The 20,497-nt window shown below is 40.9% G+C and overlaps 1 protein-coding gene across 4 annotated transcripts; it reads left to right on the top strand.

The window, feature by feature from the left end:
- Window positions 1-327: 327 nt before the first annotated feature.
- Window positions 328-17,176, top strand: klhl14 (kelch-like family member 14). Of its 4 annotated transcripts, none has more exons than XM_048255369.1 (9): window positions 328-538; window positions 1,404-2,301; window positions 6,302-6,423; window positions 12,129-12,218; window positions 12,422-12,500; window positions 13,070-13,260; window positions 13,476-13,634; window positions 13,721-13,881; window positions 15,950-17,176. In XM_048255369.1, the coding sequence occupies exons 2-9, from the start codon at window positions 1,427-1,429 to the stop codon at window positions 16,088-16,090; spliced, it is 1,818 nt and encodes a 605-aa protein (XP_048111326.1). In that variant the 5' UTR covers window positions 328-538; window positions 1,404-1,426; the 3' UTR covers window positions 16,091-17,176. The 4 variants fall into 4 exon arrangements, with proteins under 4 accessions (XP_048111326.1, XP_048111313.1, XP_048111335.1 ...); XM_048255356.1 differs by lacking the exon at window positions 328-538 and adding an exon at window positions 1,057-1,157; XM_048255378.1 differs by lacking the exons at window positions 328-538; window positions 15,950-17,176 and adding exons at window positions 1,057-1,157; window positions 14,604-14,753 and having other exon boundaries at window positions 13,724-13,881.
- The last annotated feature ends 3,321 nt before the right edge of the window (window positions 17,177-20,497 follow it).

Below are 20,497 nucleotides of genomic sequence, written 5' to 3'. Positions count from 1 at the left end.
AAGACTCGCTTTTCTCCCCTTTCTCTTTTCTTTCTTCCATAGATGTTTGAAATCGCAGTCATTTACGCTCGACAGTTTTTACAATAGCCTTGAGCCATAATTTTGCGAGTCTCTCCAGCATCCATACCCCTGCATGGTCTCTCTCCACCGGCCATGCACGACCGTTTCTCTCCCCAACCGTGGATTTCCTATTACTCTCGTTACGACTCACTGAGCCCCAGGCCCAAGGATAATGATGTGTTGTTTCTTGGTAGCATAATTTGTCACACGTATATTTCTTCTTCTTCTTCTCTTGCAGAAAGCACAGCTCCCTCTCACACACTCACACACTTCTTGTTAATTCTGGAGAACAAATGATCAACGTCAACAAATAACGTGAAATAGTGTCTTTAAGAGTTGGAATCAATGTTTATTTTGAGGCATCGACCATAGTCTTTAAACAAAAAGGATATATTTAAGAAAGGAGAACAAAGGAAAGTCAAGTGAAAATACTGGGGACCTGAAGCTTACTTTCTTTTTTGTCAAGCTCGTAAGTCAGGTAAGTTTGGCTTGTGTTCTGAGGCTAGCTGCTCACATCATTTACTTGTGACAGGCGCTTTGAGAGAATGTGGCGACAGCGAAACTACATTGTAGCAAGCTCGTATCAAGTTTACAATATCAACGATAATATAATGTATCCGTATCATTGTTTTGTCGGATCGATATGATGGTATTTATTTTTGCATTTGTCTTATATCAGCAGCGAATTTAATTTTAAGCCGGGCATCCTACAATAGACGCGGATGCACATCTAGGCTACTGTATGACGATACTGAGACAAACTAATTGCTTTTGTATCACCATGCGTTTTTGTGTAGGCTAATAGCCTATCTATATCTCCCCGGACAAGGAATATAGCAAGGATAAAGCAAAACGTGTTATCAAGCTGGAATATGCTCGAATACGGCATATTCCGTATTGCCTACCGTAGCCCTTCCTTTTCCTCTCGCCAACTTAAGTTGCGTTGTCGTAGCAGCCGCTGCAGTATCTCCTATCATACTTTGTTTTGACAGTAGCCCTTAAACCGCAGCGTCCATTTCAGTGTCGTCTCGACAGAGATAATTAGCACCTAAAGGTCATTAATGATGAGCGTGTGCGTAAAGTCACGACAACGGAATGTAAGTTAACATGAAACCGTGAAAACATTTACAAATTCCGAAAAGCGTTCTGTAGGCACCACTTGGTGGTCCCTAGTCTAACATAGCCCATGCACAATTATTTTATGGTTTGCTTCTTTGAAACTTTGGTAAGGATGAAACAGACCTGAAGTACTGCCTACTTAATTTCTACCAACAATCTGGTGTAGTTGTGCATGTATGATAGCCTACTTATTAGGAGAACTGACACGCATTGTTTATTTCTAGGTGGCGTAAGCAGTCCGGAAGTCATGTCCAGATCGGGTGATAGAACATCCACCTTTGACCCATCTCACAGTGACACCCTGCTGCACGGGCTCAATCTCCTGTGGAGAAAACAGCTTTTCTGTGATGTGACACTCACTGCCCAGGGACAGCAGTTCCACTGCCACAAAGCAGTGCTGGCGTCCTGTTCACAGTATTTCAGGTCTCTGTTCTCCTCTCATATGATCAACAATGAGGGGCTTGCCAGCAAGGATCAAGGCAGCAGTGGAACCCCCTCCTCTTCCCCTGACGACAAGCCATTGCCAAGCGCCCGACCCATCAACAACCTGGTGCTTCAGGGCTGCTCCTCCATTGGACTACGGTTAGTGCTGGAGTACCTTTACACTGCCAATGTTACCCTTTCCCTGGATACCGTGGAGGAGGTGCTCTCGGTCAGCAAGATCCTCAACATCCCACAGATCACCAAGCTTAGTGTGCAGTTCCTCAACGACCAGATATCTGTGCAGAACTATAAGCAGATCTGCAAGATAGCAGCCCTGCACGGGCTGGACGAGACCAAGAAGCTCGCCAACAAGTACCTGGTGGAGGACGTGCTCCTGCTGAACTTTGAGGAGATGTGTGCCATGCTGGACGCCCTGCCTCCCCCAGTGGAGTCCGAGCTGGCTCTCTTCCAGATGTCTGTGCTGTGGCTGGAGCATGACAGGGAGACCCGCATGCACTACGCCCCCGACCTCATGAAGAGGCTGCGCTTCGCTCTGATCCCCGCCCCGGAGCTGGTGGAGCGGGTGCAGTCGGTGGACTTCATGAGGACCGACCCTGTGTGCCAGAAGCTGCTGCTGGACGCCATGAACTACCACCTGATGCCCTTTCGGCAACACTGTCGGCAGACAGTGGCAAGCAGGTGAGCTGGCATGGCTGTGCTTTCACATGCTGTGGGTTGTCAAAGCAGATGCAGTCCACCCTGGACATGAAACAGCCCTGTGTTTAAAATGTAGTAATGTCATTATTTTTGTAATGGCTGTCTAAGTTAGGGTACAATATTGCACTGATGTATGTGTTGACAAAAACAAATCAAGCACATTTTAGTAAACCTTGCCAATTTCAATAGACCACTGATGATATGATACTTGTTCATTAAAGCTTGTGTAAAGAGGTATCTAATCAGTGGTTTAATGCTAGATCAAAGTTCATTTGGAAAGAATGTTGATACTATTTTTGGCTAATTATATGCAAAATGTAACCACTGAACACATAGGGTACTCGGATGTCTTTACACAGAGTAACAGGCAGCATTGGGGAGGGCACTTTAGAAGCATAGCTTTACCAGGTACAGTACCAGTACTCCACACTGAAGAAGTTGAACTACAGCAAAGCTACTTAGGAAAAAAGTACTTTGTAAATAATGATAACATTTACAGTGTACATGTGATATGAAAATATTGCAAAATATACAGACTAGTGCCTACTTGTTGACAGGTTATCCATAAACCACATGAAATATAACACCCCACTTTTCACAGGAAAGCACAAGGAATGGCAGCTTTAGTTTATATACTGTACAATGTCTATCAGGAGGCTCCTGTCCTCCAGAGACCTAGAGTCCAGGTGGGGGTATCACATCAAGCAGGACTGGTAACTTGTTAAGATTTTGTAATTGAAGTGTGTGGTAGTGGGTGCCTGATGAATGCATGGCATGAGCACGCCATCACAATGGTCAGGATAAAAGAAAAAAAAGGGGGGGGGGGGCAGGTCGTAGAAGATTCAATTACAGCAGAAAAAAAATACAGCAGTTGTAAAATAGAAATGAAAGATAATACCTTTTCTTTTATGACCCAAAACTGGGTTAATTACTTAAATCACTATTTAAAAGAGAATGTAGCTGAACTACCATCAAGCTACAAAACGTTTTTAAAACAACTTACATGTAGTTCCCTCCAACACTGGTAGCAGTTGATGAGATACTGAAGTAAATTTAATGACTAATTGCCACATTATTTCCTCTCTGACTCTTCAGACATGAGAATTATCAATTAATCCTCTGTTGCTGCCAGTAGTTACAATGCTGTCAAATTATGCTGTCTGTATCAAGCTTAGAATAGACATTCATTATTAAGTGGGTAACATTTCTGCAGTTATACCACTCAACTAACAGATTATGATATATATCATGTGGGCTATGTGTTTATGCTATATGCTGAAACTAGCTTTTATGAAGTTAACTAATCTTACACTCTCCAACGTGGACTTCCTAGGATATCAGTAGCTGTGCTCATGTTAACATTGGCTGTACTGGATGGGCTCAGTATAACAATCCTAGTTTCAAAAGTGGTATCAAAGCGCCACGATCCATATACTTCCAGTTTGCCCTACAGTTTCATATTTTTAAGGATGGGAATTGTTTCAGCAGAGAGAGAGGAGTGATGCTATATTGACATGTTGATGTTATTATCTCACTCCTGCTCATTCTTATCTCACTGTTTTGGATAGGCTTGGCTCACTCCATCCCAGATGAAATTCAGTGAGCCTATAACCTGTCAGACATGCATTATTGCTATCATTTGTTTATTTGCTCTAGAATTTTGGCTCAATGTGATATCTAGCCTGTGGAAACGGCCGTGAGGATTTAACGCAGGAGACCCTCGTTAAACTATTTTGGGATGTGTTAAAAAATGCAGTTTATTGTGTTTGTGAGTCAGGGGTCAGACAACTTGTCTGAGACTGCTTGGTCCTTCCGCCAGACAGTCATGGCGTGTCGGTGGAGCGGGGGTAAGGCTTAAGGCAGGCAGGACAGGGGGCAGGATAAGCTCTGCGTGAGTTTAACATGCCCCAGTGGCACCATGAATAAATTAAAATATTTCCCTAATATATGTGGTGTTCTACGCATGTTGTGGGGCCTGCTGTATTGCAACCAATTAGCTCCAACCTTAACTATCCTTTTCACAGAATATACCTGAAATAAAAAGAGCAGCACTGACATAACATTTTCAAGAAAGATTTTACAGATGGAAAAGCAAGTAATCCACAATATTTGTACACTTGCCTATGAATCTGCCAAAATGAACATAAGACAACATGTTGTAGTGGACAACACTGGGAGGGATGGCGATTTTGTGAGCAGAAATTATGTAGTGTGTGCTGAACCAGGGCTGCTAATGACATTCAAACGCAGTGTGACAAGTCTGCTGGAGAAATACTCTTGATTTCAAGTACAGTATTTTTGAGAATTCAAAGCGGTTTATCTGTTTATCTCTCATTGTTGTCAGTTGCCTATTTCAAATGTGGTTTGCGTTTATTGCCTATGAATGAGATATCTCCCATATGGTGCGTCTGACTCAGAGAGCAGGACACACATGGGGTGCCTTTTCATTAAGATAGCCCAGACCAGCCCGAGCCTCAGTGTGCGCCCCTCATGATCGTTTTTTAGACTCTTCATGGCTAATTGAATTAATATGTTTCAAGAACACCCCTCCCCCATGGCCGAGTGCCTCAGAGGTTGTTATAGAATGTGGATGTGAAGGGGCCCATTCAGCAGAATTGGATAGCAGTAGATTATGAGATTTTTTAATCCTGAACGTTGAATGAATATGGTGATATGCTGAGGATGTTTCAGATGAATTTGAGGGTGTTGGCTGGAAGATCAGAGGTTTGTCCTTGGTTTCTTAAAACTTTGCAGGGTTCAAAAAATCTCATTTAGGAAAGAAAAGATCCTTGGAGCTGCGCTTAAGGCACCTGTATGTGTACTTGTTAACAACAGCGTCCAAGCTTAAAACCCCACTTCAGTATGACCTCAGGGCTCACCATCAGCATGTTTCAAGAAATACTTGTGAGAGATGTTTTGTGATAACTTTGCGATGAAGGACTAATATTATTCCTAGAACATTAAATGCTGCATTTCCCCTAAAACATTTGGAAGTCTTATGATAATAATATTTTGCTCCTCAATATCTTGCCTAACTCCCTCTAAAACAATGTTGGATGGATTATTTTAGTTGCACCTACATCCTACTTTTATTGACTTTTATGCTCTCCTGCTAGGACTGGAGAGCATTGTTAAAGTATGTAGTAAGGTTGCTGGCACTAATTTTACTGACCTCCACCATATTTTTGACACCAGAACGACCAGGAAAGCTTATTCGGTTGTTGCGGACCCCAGCCACCCCGCTGTTTGGGGAGTTTAGACTCCTCCCCTCAGGGCGGAGGTATACAATGCCAAGGTGTAGGAGTAAAAGGTTTAAGAATTAATTTGTCCCCACTGCCATTTCCCTGATTAACAAATAGCGTTAAACTACTATTTATACTTATATTTAACATTGCCTTGTTTATTTATTTGTCTCTGTGTGTGTCTTAAATGTTATTTGTCTCTGTATGTGTCTTAAATGTTTTGATGTGTATGTCTTGTAGGATGTTGTATGGCATATTTGTTGGTACTGCTGGCTGTTAAAACCAATTGCCCCTCGGGGACCATAAAGTTACCTTACTTTACCTTACCTTACTTTACCTTACCTTACTTTACCTTACCTTACCTTACCTTACAAGGTGATAAACCTCTGTGCCATTCTCTGTGCCTGTTGATTTTAACGATGAACACACATTCATTTTTAATGCAGCATTGTACCAGGTCATGCATTCATTATGATGCCAGCATTGTTGTAATTTTGTGTCTATGTATTGTAGTTTGATAGATAGATAAGCACATTTATGTTTGAACATAGCATACATTAGCAACATATTGTTCTATGAAATGCAACCTTCTCAGAAAAGATCAAGAACAAATGAGTACTATATGGTGATTAGCTGTGTACAGACCAGGAAATTGAAGGGGTGATGTGTACTTTAAGTGGCTTTATGAGAGGAGCAGTGTGAGTGAGAGAACAGGAAGTAAGCATTTCTCTTTTGTACAGAATCCGTTCCAACAAGAGGATGCTCCTGCTGGTGGGAGGCCTGCCGCCGGGTCCCGACCGCCTGCCTAGCAACCTGGTCCAGTACTACGACGATGAGAAGAAAACGTGGAAGATCCTCACAAGTAAGTGGAGCTGGCCCTTCGCCTCAGTGACATGAAAGAAAAAACTCCTTCTGAGAGAAGCGTAGCTACTAAAGTTTTGTGTAGACTCATGCTCACCCACAGGATCCATCCACATCCTGGGGGTAATGATGTAGAACTATCACTTTTAATATAAGTTTTTAATCAGAGCGTGACTTTTACACCACACTGGAGCTCTATGCCTGGGTTCCCTTGTTTTTGCTGATATCTCCCAGCAAGATCCATTTTAATCTAATGATATTGTGAAGATGTATCATCAGAGGATGACATACACACTGTTGTTGAACTGCTCTATTAAAAAGAATGAACACTTGCTCGTGAACATTTGGGCTGGCATTCTTTTCTCAGCCAGAAACTAATTATGGATGCCTGTGTCAAGCCAATTGATTTCCTTCTAAATATTTTGGCTGCATTTTAAAAAATGGAGTCTTGTAGCTTTTGGGAAAATGACTTAAACTGCGGTTATAAATGGATGTGGTTAAATCATTTAGGAGAAACAAGACATTGTCAAAATAAGGAACAGTATCCCCAATAAATGAAATCACTCAAAGTAAATACCTCATGGTTGATGATATATTACCATTTACCAGTTGGTAGCCATGCTGGAATCTGAATTAATATGTACACATATACATAAGCCATGAGAGTATTCATATGTATAAAAACACCCTGCCATCTAATTCAGCATTATATGCATGTGTACATCTCATGTATGTAAGTATTAATGACTGTGCAGCACCAGATTATTACCAGGGATGAAATACCATCTCTTTCCTGTCTTCCTTGACCTTTGGCAGGGCCATTTGTCTGAAAATTGTAAAGGTCAGAAAAATGTTGCCTTTTCTCAGCATATTTGCTGTAATTGATCCAATGTCACTGAGCAAAAAAAGAACACGTGTTTTATAATATTTAACCGTGCACAGTCCTTGTATAAGCACAATTTTAGACGTTAGAGCAGTTCAATTGGCATTCGCTCAGGACAGCAGAGCTGTGGATAGTTAATAGAATATTACAGGAATGTTGAGCAGTCATGTGCATCCAGATTAGTCTCATAGTATATTCCCTGACATAGGATATAATATCAGCTGTAAGCCAACCGTATTACTGTATGTGTGAGTGTAAGATACATGTACTCCTTCCCAAAAGTCAGTCTAGTGTAGCCTGTTATCAGAGATGAAACACACCAAAGACAATTGTCCATCTGTGATATTCCCATGGCCCATGGTACAGACAGCGCGGTTACCATTATCTAACCGTTTGCCCATACATGCATGCAGTGGGCAGTGGACATTCCCCCTGACTCTACCGACGGGAAGTAAAAAAGTGCCTTAATGAGAGACAATGATGATATCTCAGAATGGTGAAATGATAATTGCCATTGACCTTGGCTTCTAAGGAGGCCGGGAGTGTGCCAGAGTACACGCGCTCCGTCTGATTATGGAGGCACCCGCAGCCCCGGTCACTGGAGCTGGGCACTCAGGCATACAGGCTTCATTAGGTGTGCGATACATGGGCATCCGTTTGTCTTTTGGGAACATGATGAAAAATGATTCATCTGACCATATCACATTCTTCCACTCCCCAGTGGTCCATTCCTCAACCCTCCCTCTCGCTCCCCCTCCCCCTCTAAGTGATGGTGAGTGAGTGTGTGTATTATAACCTAACCGTGGCTTCTCTCTTCTAAAAATGCTTAAAGAGATTTTGATTTGGAAATTACACATGAGCTATTAACATTTCACTTTCATGACATTATTGATTTTTTTTCTTTACACATTAATGCATACATGCTTCTTTGTAAAGCTACAAGCCTCTGATTGCATTACTCCTTTAGAAGTCAGTGCCAGCAACTGTTTCTCATGAGACATTGGCATTTGGCATTGCCACAATCACCCCTTTTTGAAGTCATGAAGGTTTTGTTCTCTCTCTATGCCAGTTGAAACTGATAGGTGTTGTAATGGCTGTAGCACCTGGTACCTATTTTATTTGGAAAGAAATTGGATATTTATTAAGTGAATAAATGAAAGAGATTAATAGTAGTAGAAGGTCAAATAGAAAGCTTGTGATCCAAAGCACGACATGAATTGCAAAATATGAGTCATATTAGACATGAGTTTTCAGTTCTGCATAGTATGTGTTGAATTGAAATCTGGCCTTTGTGGAGTCTATAACTCGGACACTACATGCTCACATGCCTTTGTAGGCAGACATGCTGTAGTAAGGGATAGATGGAGTTAGTATCCATTCATCTGAACAACATAAAGGTGCAACAGAAAGCTGGCAGATAATTGAACACTCACTACATGCCGGTTGTGGCTATTATGGTGTAAGGACTTAGGGGATACTGTATGAGGTCTCTGTCCCACAAATACTTAAATTCAGTATGATCACAATGGAGAAACAGCCGGGTTGCAAAAGATCTCTGCTTACCTTAAACATTTGTTAGATAGATTTTGTTTAGACAGGTTTTTTTTAGACTGTTGATTGTTCATATCCCCTGACAGCTATACAGTACAAAATCCAAATGGTTGTTATGGTAGAAAATCATTCCCATTGTGAAAAGCACGGGGTGAGTTTTTAACTCTACCTAAGCCACACAATTTGTCAGACTTGGCACACTTTCTCAGAGCAGTCTGTGTTTATTAGTCCATCTAGCCAACCATAACATTGTTGGACTTGTAATGGACTTCAGCAATATTCTTTGATAAGTAAGTCACACATTTAGAATATGAATATTAATGCTAAACCATCTGTGGAATTGCATAAATGGGAAGACAAATCCATTTGCAGCCTTTTGTGGACAGCAGGTTATTGTAGCAGTTATATGTTCATGCTATGCATTTTTGGAGGGACAAAAATCATTTCATTACAACTGTAAGAAAATGCTGATAATTCATAGCCAGTTCAGACATTTAAGTGACCCTTATCGATAAAGGGTCATGATCTTATTAGACTCAATAAGTGCAGTTTAGGATGGATCTCCAGATGGACCTACAGTAATTCAGCCATTACTTGAATTCGTTTAATGTATTCTTTTGTGCCTCTATTCTCTGTGGGTGCAGGCTGCCATCTAGTGTAACCATGGTGCAGTTTTGCACAAGAGTGGAGAGGTACGGAAGAGGTGCTAAATGTGTCCCACGAAAGGCTGCTTAATATATAATATGTCATAGATATGTAATAATATCACATATATATATATTGTAAAGGTCAGAATTTTTTTTTTTTATATGTTGATATATGATATATATATATATATATATATATATATATATATATATATATATATATGTCATATAACTCATCGTTCAATCATTTTGATATTTTAAATATAGGGTAGTTCTTTTCAGGTCAGTTTTACTGTAGTCCTCTTTTTGCCAATGGGATCTAAAAAGGAACAGTTTTGGAAGTTTTATATTCATCATCACATAGCAAATCTGCTATATAATGTGGTTGCTCTATTTATCAAAATGTTTATGGTTACTTATCACATAATAGATGAATGTATACAGTATAAGTGTAAGTATATATACTCTTTTGATCCTGTGAGGGAAATTTGGTCTCTGCATTTATCTCAATCCGTGAATTAGTGAAACACACTCAGCACACAGTGAACACACAGTGAGGTGAAGCACACACTAATCCCGGCGCAGTGAGCTGCCTGCAACAACAGCGGTGCTCGGGGAGCAGTGAGGGGTTAGGTGCCTTGCTCAAGGGCACTTCAGCCGTGCCTACTGGTCAGGGTTTCGAACCCTGACCAGTACTAACCAGTAGGCCACGGTCCTAAGCACTCACCAGTAGGCCACGGCTGCCCATACTAAAATGTACGTAACATGAGAGTATCATGTCACTACACAACTACTTTACTACAGAACTACTTTAAATCACTGCAGAAGTATGCACATTGTTTATAATATTGTTGTTATTCTAGCAATAAAACAAAACATGAGCGAGCAAAACACAAATTGTGTTTGGGTTGTAATGATGGATTTCTCTCAGAGGTGAGAAATCTCAAATTCCTGTACACACAGTGATATATGGATGTCTTACTCAGTAAAAAGGCCAAAGACAGCATGAGCTGGTGTAAATAGTGTAAAGACTTTGTGACTGGTGGTATTTGTGTAGGAAGCAAAAGCATCTGTTCAGTGGCATCTCATCCAGGGCTTGAATGGCAGTCCCTGAACACCAGGAGCAAATCTCTGTCAATCACACATGCCTGTGAAGTGCAGCGTAATCTCTCTCTCTCTCTCTCTCTGTCTGTCTTCCTCCTCACACTCTCCCTTACTCATTGTATCACACACATACACACACACATATGCGTGCACACTCGCACTCGCACACGCACACACACACATATACACACACACACACACACACACACACACACACACAAACACATACACAAGAGAGACAGACACCCTACCACACGTAGACACACACACACACACACACACACACACACACACACACACACACACACACACACACGCACACAGACAAAACACCAACCAACACACACACACACACACACACACACACACACACACACACACACACACACACACACACAGAAAGAAGATAAAGTTGTATTATCCCTCACACTGAGACCAGTCTCAATGGAGGGCCTGGGCATGTCAGTCAGTGAGTTGAGTTAGATTGCATGGAAGAGGCCAATTGGAAAGGAATGAGATTCAAGGCTGTCTAATTTTACAGCAACTGTGATCCATCAGCCAGTGCTGAGGTGACTGTGGAAATGACTGATAGAGACAGACAGGTGGGCTTTGCCATTCCACTGATTTACACTCAAAAGCACAGAGGCCCTGAGATTTATTGAGTGAGCATGAGCATGTTCATTACGCCCATCTCTCTCCATTTCTGCAGGGAGGGGATGGGAACGGGGGAGGCAGAGTGTGTGTGTGTGTGGGGGGACAGGATTGGACAGAAGATGGAACATGAATGGGATAGACAAGTTGCCATCACTACTTTGTGTGTGTGTGTGTGTATGAAAAAACTAGCCTCATTTACCAGGTTAATAGCTATAATACAGACCTTAATGCAGATATATAAAATCTTCAAAAGCCTGCCAAGCCTTTCAGAGGTGGGTACTGCAGAGTCGAAAACAAAGGGAGATCTGGAGAATTAACATTCTTTTCATAAACATAAACAACTTTTCATTCAAAAGCAGGTCTGTGTCAAAGCATCAGCCACACAGGGAGTGGCCTATGTGAGCAAGAAAAGATAGCAAAAACTTACTGCCATTTTAAGAGACTGTTGCTTGTACACACACACATAACGGATCCGTATACACACACATAACAGAGTTGAAATAATCTACCACAACTCATTCAGATGCTACACAGTGTTTCCCAGATAATTGAATTCCATTTGTGGTGGTTGGTTTGCAGAATTAACTTGAATGCAACAGTTTTTAACAGATTAGCACAGCGTGGTTATGATGCTAACCAGATATAAGCACAATTTAGTACAACCTGGAAAATTATTATGTGGTTGTCAATGTTGATATTGTGGTGGGCCGCCACAGTTAGGTCAATGTATGGGAAACACTGGCTACAATATTGTTATGTCATTGTGTTGCTTTATTTGGAACATTTCAAGCAAACTTGATGAAGTTGTAGCTAATATCAGTTAATCAGTTAATGATTTTTTTTTTGCTTGTGTCTTTCTTGTTATAGTCATGCCTTACAACAGCGCCCATCACTGTGTGGTAGAGGTAGAGAACTTTCTGCTCCTGCTTGGGGGAGAAGACCAGTGGAACCCTAATGGTGAGGCTCTCAAAACAGCCACTGAAAGAATTCATATAAAATATACACAACACGTATGGTGTCTTTATGTTGCTCTGGATAAATTAGTCTGTCAAATGACTAAATGTGAATATATTTTTCTGCTAAAACCATGAATGAGAGGAGTGAATATAAGGTCCCATAAAAGTTTCTAGTTGCCTAAAGACAGGTGTCTTTTCTCACAGGGAAACACAGTACCAATTTCGTTAGCCGATACGATCCGAGATTCAATAGCTGGATTCAACTTCCTCCCATGCAAGAAAGGTAAATTGGTATCAGTTCACTACAGTCAAGAGATGTTCTTCTTTTGGATAGCTTTCAGCTAGCTAAGTGTTTCTCAAACTTTTTCAGACGAAGGACCACTTAACCAATAAAGAAGAACCACCAGGACCACCTAGCTAAAAAAAGATTAGACCTACTTCAACAGTATATTAGCCTACACTATAGGACTACTCACTGAACCAACTTGCTTATTGTCAGAGGATTCATATGATTAAAACTGGCATAGGCTATCTTACATAGACAGTGTTGCAGAACTGTTTAGATTTACATGCAAGTTGGTTTAATATTGCAAACAACTCATCTATATCATATTTTACCACGTCTGCTCGCGGACCACTTAGGATAGCTTGCGGACCACCAATGGTCCCCGGACCACACTTTGAGAAACACTGAGCTAGCTCACACTAAGCAAATACTGTATATCTTAACATTGATTCCACATACAGAGTTAACAGTTATTAAATGAATGATATAATATGTGAAATAATATAATATTTAGTCTTTCCGAGATGAGGTGATTCAATCAATTTTCTTTTGTTTTTAATTTGTAGAAGAGCTAGCTTTTTTGCCTGCTGCCTGGAAAAACACCTGTATGTGATTGGTGGAAGGAATGAATCAGGATACCTGTCCAGTGTGGAATCATACAACTTGGAGACCAACGAGTGGAACTACGTGTCGTCCCTCCCCCAGCCTCTGGCTGCCCACGCCGGGGCGGTGCACAATGGAAAGATCTACATCTCAGGTCAGTCAGACAGCTACCAGATTCTTTGCGACCCATCGAAACCATGTCATGGTGTGCCGTGGTGATGACAAGTTTCTGGGAGGGAGTTAGATGTATGGGGTCATGAGTTTGTGCCTTAATGATCTTGAATACAGCAATACGACAACATGAATACAGCAGTCGCGTATGCACACTGGGCCCCTGTTTCTGAACCATCACTGCTCCTCTTTTTTCAGGGGGAGTGCACAATGGAGAGTACGTGTCTTGGCTGTACTGTTATGACCCTGTCATGGACGTCTGGGCCAGAAAACAGGATATGAACACAAAGCGAGCAATTCATGTCTTAGCTGGAATGAATGACCGTCTCTACGCAATCGGAGGAAATCACTTGAAAGGTAAGCAGTGGACCTCCATTGGTCTGTTGACAGTGCATGATGTAGTGCAGTGTGGAATGGTTTTGATTCTCCTTTCTTTGACATAGCAGGATTTTCCCACCTTGATGTGATGCTGGTTGAGTGCTACGATCCCAAAGCGGATCAGTGGAACATCCTTCAAACCCCCATTCTGGAGGGCCGCAGTGGCCCCGGCTGTGCTGTTCTTGACGACAGCATTTTCCTGGTTGGGGGCTACAGCTGGAGTATGGTGGGTATAAACACGCACTTCTCATAACTCATAACAATATGATGGGGCAGCTGTGGCCCACTGGTTAGCACTCCGGACCTGTAACCGGAGGGTTGCCGGTTCGAGCTCCGACCAGTGGGAACGGCTGTAGTGCCCTTGAGCATGGCACCTAACCCTCTCTAGCCCTCTAGCTCTAAGTTTACCTCTAGCCATCTATATTAATGGCCTCAATTAAACAGAAAAATATGCTGTCTCTCTTTATTATGTGTTCTGTGGTAACTGTTAATGTTTAACAGATTTTCAACTTCTACAGTCTAAAAAAAGTTGCCGGTTCGAGCTCCGACCAGTGAACGGTTGTAGTGCCCTTGAGCATGGCACCTAACCCCTCACTGCTCCCCGCTGTAGTTGCAGGCAGCTCACTGCGCCGGGATTAGTGTGTGCTTCACCTCACTGTGTGTTCACTGTGTGCCGAGTGTGTTTCACTAATTCACAGATTGGAATAAATGCAGGGATCAAAAGAGTATACTATATATACATACTCAACCTGATCCATTATTAAGATCATAAAACAACACTCTCCTGCCTCTACAATTCTGATTAAAACTTTCGATTGCATTTACAATTGTGTGTTTACAAGGCAGAATCTACCAACCATTCACTTTGGAGTGAATGTTAGTCACTGTCTTGAGAGTGACTAGCAAGAAACCGTGATGGTAATTTTGATCCTGTTTTGTCTTCCGTAGGGGGCGTACAAGTCGTCCACCATCTGCTACAGCCCAGAGAAGGGCACATGGACCGAGCTGGAGGGTGAGGTGGCAGAGCCCCTGGCAGGCCCCACCTGTGCCACGGTCATCCTCCCAGCATGCCTGCCATTCAACAAGTGACCGCCTGGAAAGCAGCATAGAGTTACCATCAAAACTTCGCGGATGGCAAAACAGACCGATCTTTAAAGAAATATAAATAAAAAAAAAAAAGAATTTGAAGAATGATTGGGGAGCTCTTCAGACAATAGGAAGTGTACAAATTATTTTTTACTGGTTTGACAAAAGAGCACTTTCTTTATTGCGAGTTGAATGATGAAAAATAATCACTTATAACATGTACAGTGTGTGTGTTCCATCTGTGTTGAGAAACTGCAACTGTACATGTTCATATTCCTTTTTTTTAAATGGAAAGGTTTTTGCCTTATATGTTAAAGCACGCTTACTGTTCAAATGAATTGATATAACTGGCTTTATGTCCATTTGTATTTAGTATTTTTGTGGGAAACATCCCTCTTAAAAATAGTGTTTGATCAGAATATACCATTACTGTGGAGAGAGCATTATGATCATATTATTGTTTTTTTGTTTTTTTAGATCATATTAATTTGATCTAAAGTCATTGATGCTTGGTATGTTGTAGACTAGAATACAGCTTTTTAAAACCCATGTGCTTGTACTATTGCTCTATGATGTTTTTTAAGCTAAGACAAGATGCTCAGTTCAGAACACTATGGCACAGAGGCATTAAATTTGATCATAACTGGGTTGTACAATCAAAAAAGTTTACCTCTAGCCATGTATATTAATGGCCTCAATTAAACAGAAAAAATATGCTGTCTCTATTATGTGTTCTGTGGTAACTGTTAATGTTTAACAGATTTTCAACTTCTACAGTCTAAAAAAAGTTGCCGGTTCGAGCTCCGACCAGTGAACGGTTGTAGTGCCCTTGAGCATGGCACCTAACCCCTCACTGCTCCCCGCTGTAGTTGCAGGCAGCTCACTGCGCCGGGATTAGTGTGTGCTTCACCTCACTGTGTGTTCACTGTGTGCCGAGTGTGTTTCACTAATTCACAGATTGGAATAAATGCAGGGATCAAAAGAGTATACTATATATACATACTCAACCTGATCCATTATTAAGATCATAAAACAACACTCTCCTGCCTCTACAATTCTGATTAAAACTTTCGATTGCATTTACAATTGTGTGTTTACAAGGCAGAATCTACCAACCATTCACTTTGGAGTGAATGTTAGTCACTGTCTTGAGAGTGACTAGCAAGAAACCGTGATGGTAATTTTGATCCTGTTTGTCTTCCCGTGAGGGGGCGTACAAGTCGTCCACCATCTGCTACAGCCCAGAGAAGGGCACATGGACCGAGCTGGAGGGTGAGGTGGCAGAGCCCCTGGCAGGCCCCACCTGTGCCACGGTCATCCTCCCAGCATGCCTGCCATTCAACAAGTGACCGCCTGGAAAGCAGCGCAGAGTTACCATCAAAACTCGTGATGGCAAACAGACCGATCTTTAAAGAAATATAAATAAAAAAAAAAAAAAAAAGAATTTGAAGAATGATTGGGGAGCTCTTCAGACAATAGGAAGTGTACAAATTATTTTTTTACTGGTTTGACAAGAGCACTTTCTTTATTGCGAGTTGAATGATGAAAAATAATCACTTATAACATGTACAGTGTGTGTGTTCCATCTGTGTTGAGAAACTGCAACTGTACATGTTCATATTCCTTTTTTTTAAATGGAAAGGTTTTTGCCTTATATGTTAAAGCACGCTTACTGTTCAAATGAATTGATATAACTGGCTTTATGTCCATTTGTATTTAGTATTTTTGTGGGAAACATCCCTCTTAAAAATAGTGTTTGATCAGAATATACCATTACTGTGGAGAGAGCATTATGATCATATTATTGTTTTTTTTTTTTTTTTAGATCATATTAATTTGATCTAAAGTCATTGATGCTTGGTATGTTGTAGACTAGAATACAGCTTTTTAAAACCCATGTGCTTGTACTATTGCTCTATGATGTTTTTTTAAGCTAAGACAAGATGCTCAGTTCAGAACACTATGGCACAGAGGCATTAAATTTGATCATAACTGGGTTGTACAATCAAAAAAGTTTACCTCTAGCCATGTATATTAATGGCCTCAATTAAACAGAAAAATATGCTGTCTCTATTATGTGTTCTGTGGTAACTGTTAATGTTTAACAGATTTTCAACTTCTACAGTCTAAATAAATGAAGCAAAATACTGTAGATGTTTCCCCAGTCAAACAATCAAAATGTGCAAAATACGGTCTTACATGACATAATCAAAAGAGTGAGACTGACAAATTTCAGATTTATTGACATTTTACTCCGGTAACTGTTTTATCATATATGTACAGTACTGTAATGTTACTTGATGCCTAACTGAAGTAGGAGAGTTAAAATTACTTTCATGATTGTAAATATTTCATTTGGTGAAACATTTTTGTGCACTCAACATTGGATTTATTCTCAAATCCTATTCTGTCCTTTGCATTTTAGATTATGAAAATAAAACAAAGCACTTCTGGACCAAACTGGTCTTGTGTATGGGTATGTTACACTGACATCTATACATTTGGGATTTTCATATGGCCATGAGCAATACTGTATATTTATTGAGTGTGAGCTGTCCTCGATTAAAAAAAAAAAAGCCACAACCTGCTAGTGTTATTTAAGCTTTTAAAATGGAAAATATTAGAATGGCAAACATTTAGACCTTAATGGGTTCTAATAGCTCCCAAACAGCTGGCTAAGTGGAGAAAAGCTCTCCCAATTTTTGTATTGCATTTCAGCAGTAGAAAAGAGGTCAGTTTGTCTGTACACCTTTAATTGCAGTGATAATGATATCATTTCACATCTACACACATCAAATGTCACCATATTAGGAATGTTTATCAGCTAAATAAATCTAAATGTCTCCAGCATTGTCACCACAAGACTGCTAGATCCAAAGCTTAAAGTGTAAAGCCCATTACAATGACATTAGATAATAGCCCGTCATGTTGAGACAATGGATTTATACCAAGTCCAGTAGGCGGGAAACCATCAGAAACCAGTGGAGGCTTGACTGGATCCTTCAGGCCGATGGAGCTGAAACGCTGATGAAGTCTGCTTTATCCGCTGGCTGAACGGATGCCGTCTTGTCATTAGAGACACATGCAGTGGTCCTCCCACTCTCCAGTTGCCAAATTTTATTTTCAAGCCAGTGAATCAGTCAAGAACAGTACAGTAAATGGTTGTGCTTGTGCTTTGTAGAACAAGGCATACACATTATGATTATCTGTAAGACCAGCCTAGAATAAACAGGGAGACACAGCTATGTTTGGAAATGCACCCCTGGGAGAAATCAGTAGTTGTATGTAAATCTACTTTACATGTATGGTCTTCACAGAAGCTTTGTCAGATCTATTTATACTCAAGTCAGGAGATGTTCTTCTTTGGATAGCTTTTGGATAGTTCATATTAAGCAAATATACCTTAACATTTGATTCCTCATACGGAGTTAACAGTTATTAAATGAATGATATGTGTATGAATATACAATGTTTTGTCTTTCTAAGATGAGGTGATCCAATCAATTTTCTTTTGTTTTAATTTGTAGAAGAGCTAGCTTTTTGCCTGCTGCCTGGACAAACACCTGTATGTGATTGGTGGAAGGAATGAATCAGGATACCTGTCCAGTGTGGAATCATACAACTTGGAGACCAACGAGTAGAACTACGTGTCGTCCCTCCCCCAGCCTCTGGCTGCCCACGCCGGGGCGGTGCACAATGGAAAGATCTACATCGAACATTGCGACCCATCAAAAACGACTTGTGAGTGACCGTGTCATTTGCAGCCGTGGTGACAACGAGTTTCTATGAGGGAGTCAGATGGATGTGGTCTTAATGATCTTAGTGCAACAACATGAATACAGTAGCCTGCGTTTGCACGCTGGGCCCCTGTTTCTGAACCATCTCTGCTCCTCCTCTGCTCCTGCTTTACATGAATGGTCTTTGCACCTGTCACATCTATTTAAAACATCTATTTTTAGATCTGTAAAGACATGTTCAGATGAACACATGAAAGGCTGTTATGGTTTCACCTAAATTACTATAGTATGTGCAGGATAATTGAGCAATTGTGATTTAATACCTGTCTTAAGATGTCTTAAGTGAAGAGAAAGTGCTGTATTATTAAGATGAAGCTGTACACTCTAAGAATTCAAAGTACATCTCCACATACTCAAATAAGAAGTATGTTATTAATTTACTGTTATTTTATTTAAAGAATATTGTGCCTCAGCATTAGGCCACTTCAGCTTTGATCTTTGACTTGTTGTCAGACCTGAGCAGTTGGAGCTTTATGACTTTGCTGCCCAGGAGGGCTCTAGACACCCTGACAACTGCATTGTTATTGTTCTTTCCCCAGACTCTGAGGAGGGAAACATATTTTTAGGATAATTTTAATATTACGGTTTATGGCTAAAATACCTACAGTATTGCCCCTATCAAAGGCTCACACTGAGTTGCAGTCCTGACACCATAAGATACTTACCATAGTACTGTGAATAATTGTTCATGTTAAGATCATATCATAGGTAATGAGAATGAGAACATATTTACTTTTAAGCGCTGGCACTTGTATGATCCACATAGTTCCATTGTAAATTTTTGACTTTACTTCATAACACTATATATAATTTAGGTATAACACTCTGTCTGTTTAATAAAAGAACAAAAAAGTACAAATATTATCTCACAAAAAAGTACAAATAGGACAAATATTATCTCACTTTGGCCATAGTCAACCAACTGAAGGTCAGATTCAGAGGTTATGGTGCATTTACAGCAGATGGCCAATTTTAATCTCTCACCATACATCCTCCGCTGAGAAACTGGGGAATTTAACTCATTCAAGACCTTGAAAAAAAAAAAAAAAAGACCTTGTGATGTGCATGTGCGCTCGTGCATTCGTGCGTCCGTGCGTGCATCCGTGCATGCGTGCGTCCGTGCGTGCAGCTTAGCAATTTGCAACACTGACCCAACCTTTGCTGCACTTTTGAACAGTAATGTATTTCAGATACTGGGTGGCAAAGTATGCAAAAAGAGTTTTAAGTAGCAAGAAGCAGCAATTTCCACAAGCAGCCTCCTACAGGCTCTCTATATCGTTATCCTGATACAGGGGAGATGACATTGAGGGAATAAAAAGCAGAATACTCAGGGAAGAAATATATGTTCAACTGAACTCAATACTGATGCATGTACGGGACAACTCACTCACATGCACCTACGATGGAAGAGTGCAGGTCATAAGATGCAAAAACGCATCAAGAGATTTAATGACTAGAGGCCAAAGTGTTGCTGCAGTTACTGTTACAGTGCAGTCTCAGCAAATACTACAGACACTTTACAGAGACTTACACTCACATCAAAAGGATGTTTTTGGCAATAGATTTTTCTGCTCTGTTCTTCGTAGAGCTGTTTTTCTAGCTTGAAGAAGAGAGATGGGGAGTATAAGTATATATAAGTATATATACTCTTTTGATCCCGTGAGGGAAATTTGGTCTCTGCATTTATCCCAATCTGTGAATTAGTGAAACACACACATCACACAGTGTACACACAGTGAGGTGAAGCACACACTAATCCCAGCGCAGTGAGCTGCCTGCATCAACAGCGGCGCTCGGGGAGCAGTGAGGGGTTAGGTGCCTTGCTCAAGGGCACTTCAGCCGTGTCTACTGGTCGGGGTTCGAACCGGCAACCCTCCGGTTACAAGTCCAAAGTGCTAACCAGTGGGCCACGGCTGGGGAGAAGCTGAATAAGAGAGGAAGCAACTATTCTGGCTTTCT

Source organism: Alosa alosa, chromosome 1 (genome assembly GCF_017589495.1).
Source record: "Alosa alosa isolate M-15738 ecotype Scorff River chromosome 1, AALO_Geno_1.1, whole genome shotgun sequence".
NCBI lineage: Eukaryota > Metazoa > Chordata > Actinopteri > Clupeiformes > Clupeidae > Alosa > Alosa alosa.
Note: the sequence above shows the minus strand (reverse complement) of the source record. Positions and strands in the feature narration are given on the sequence as shown.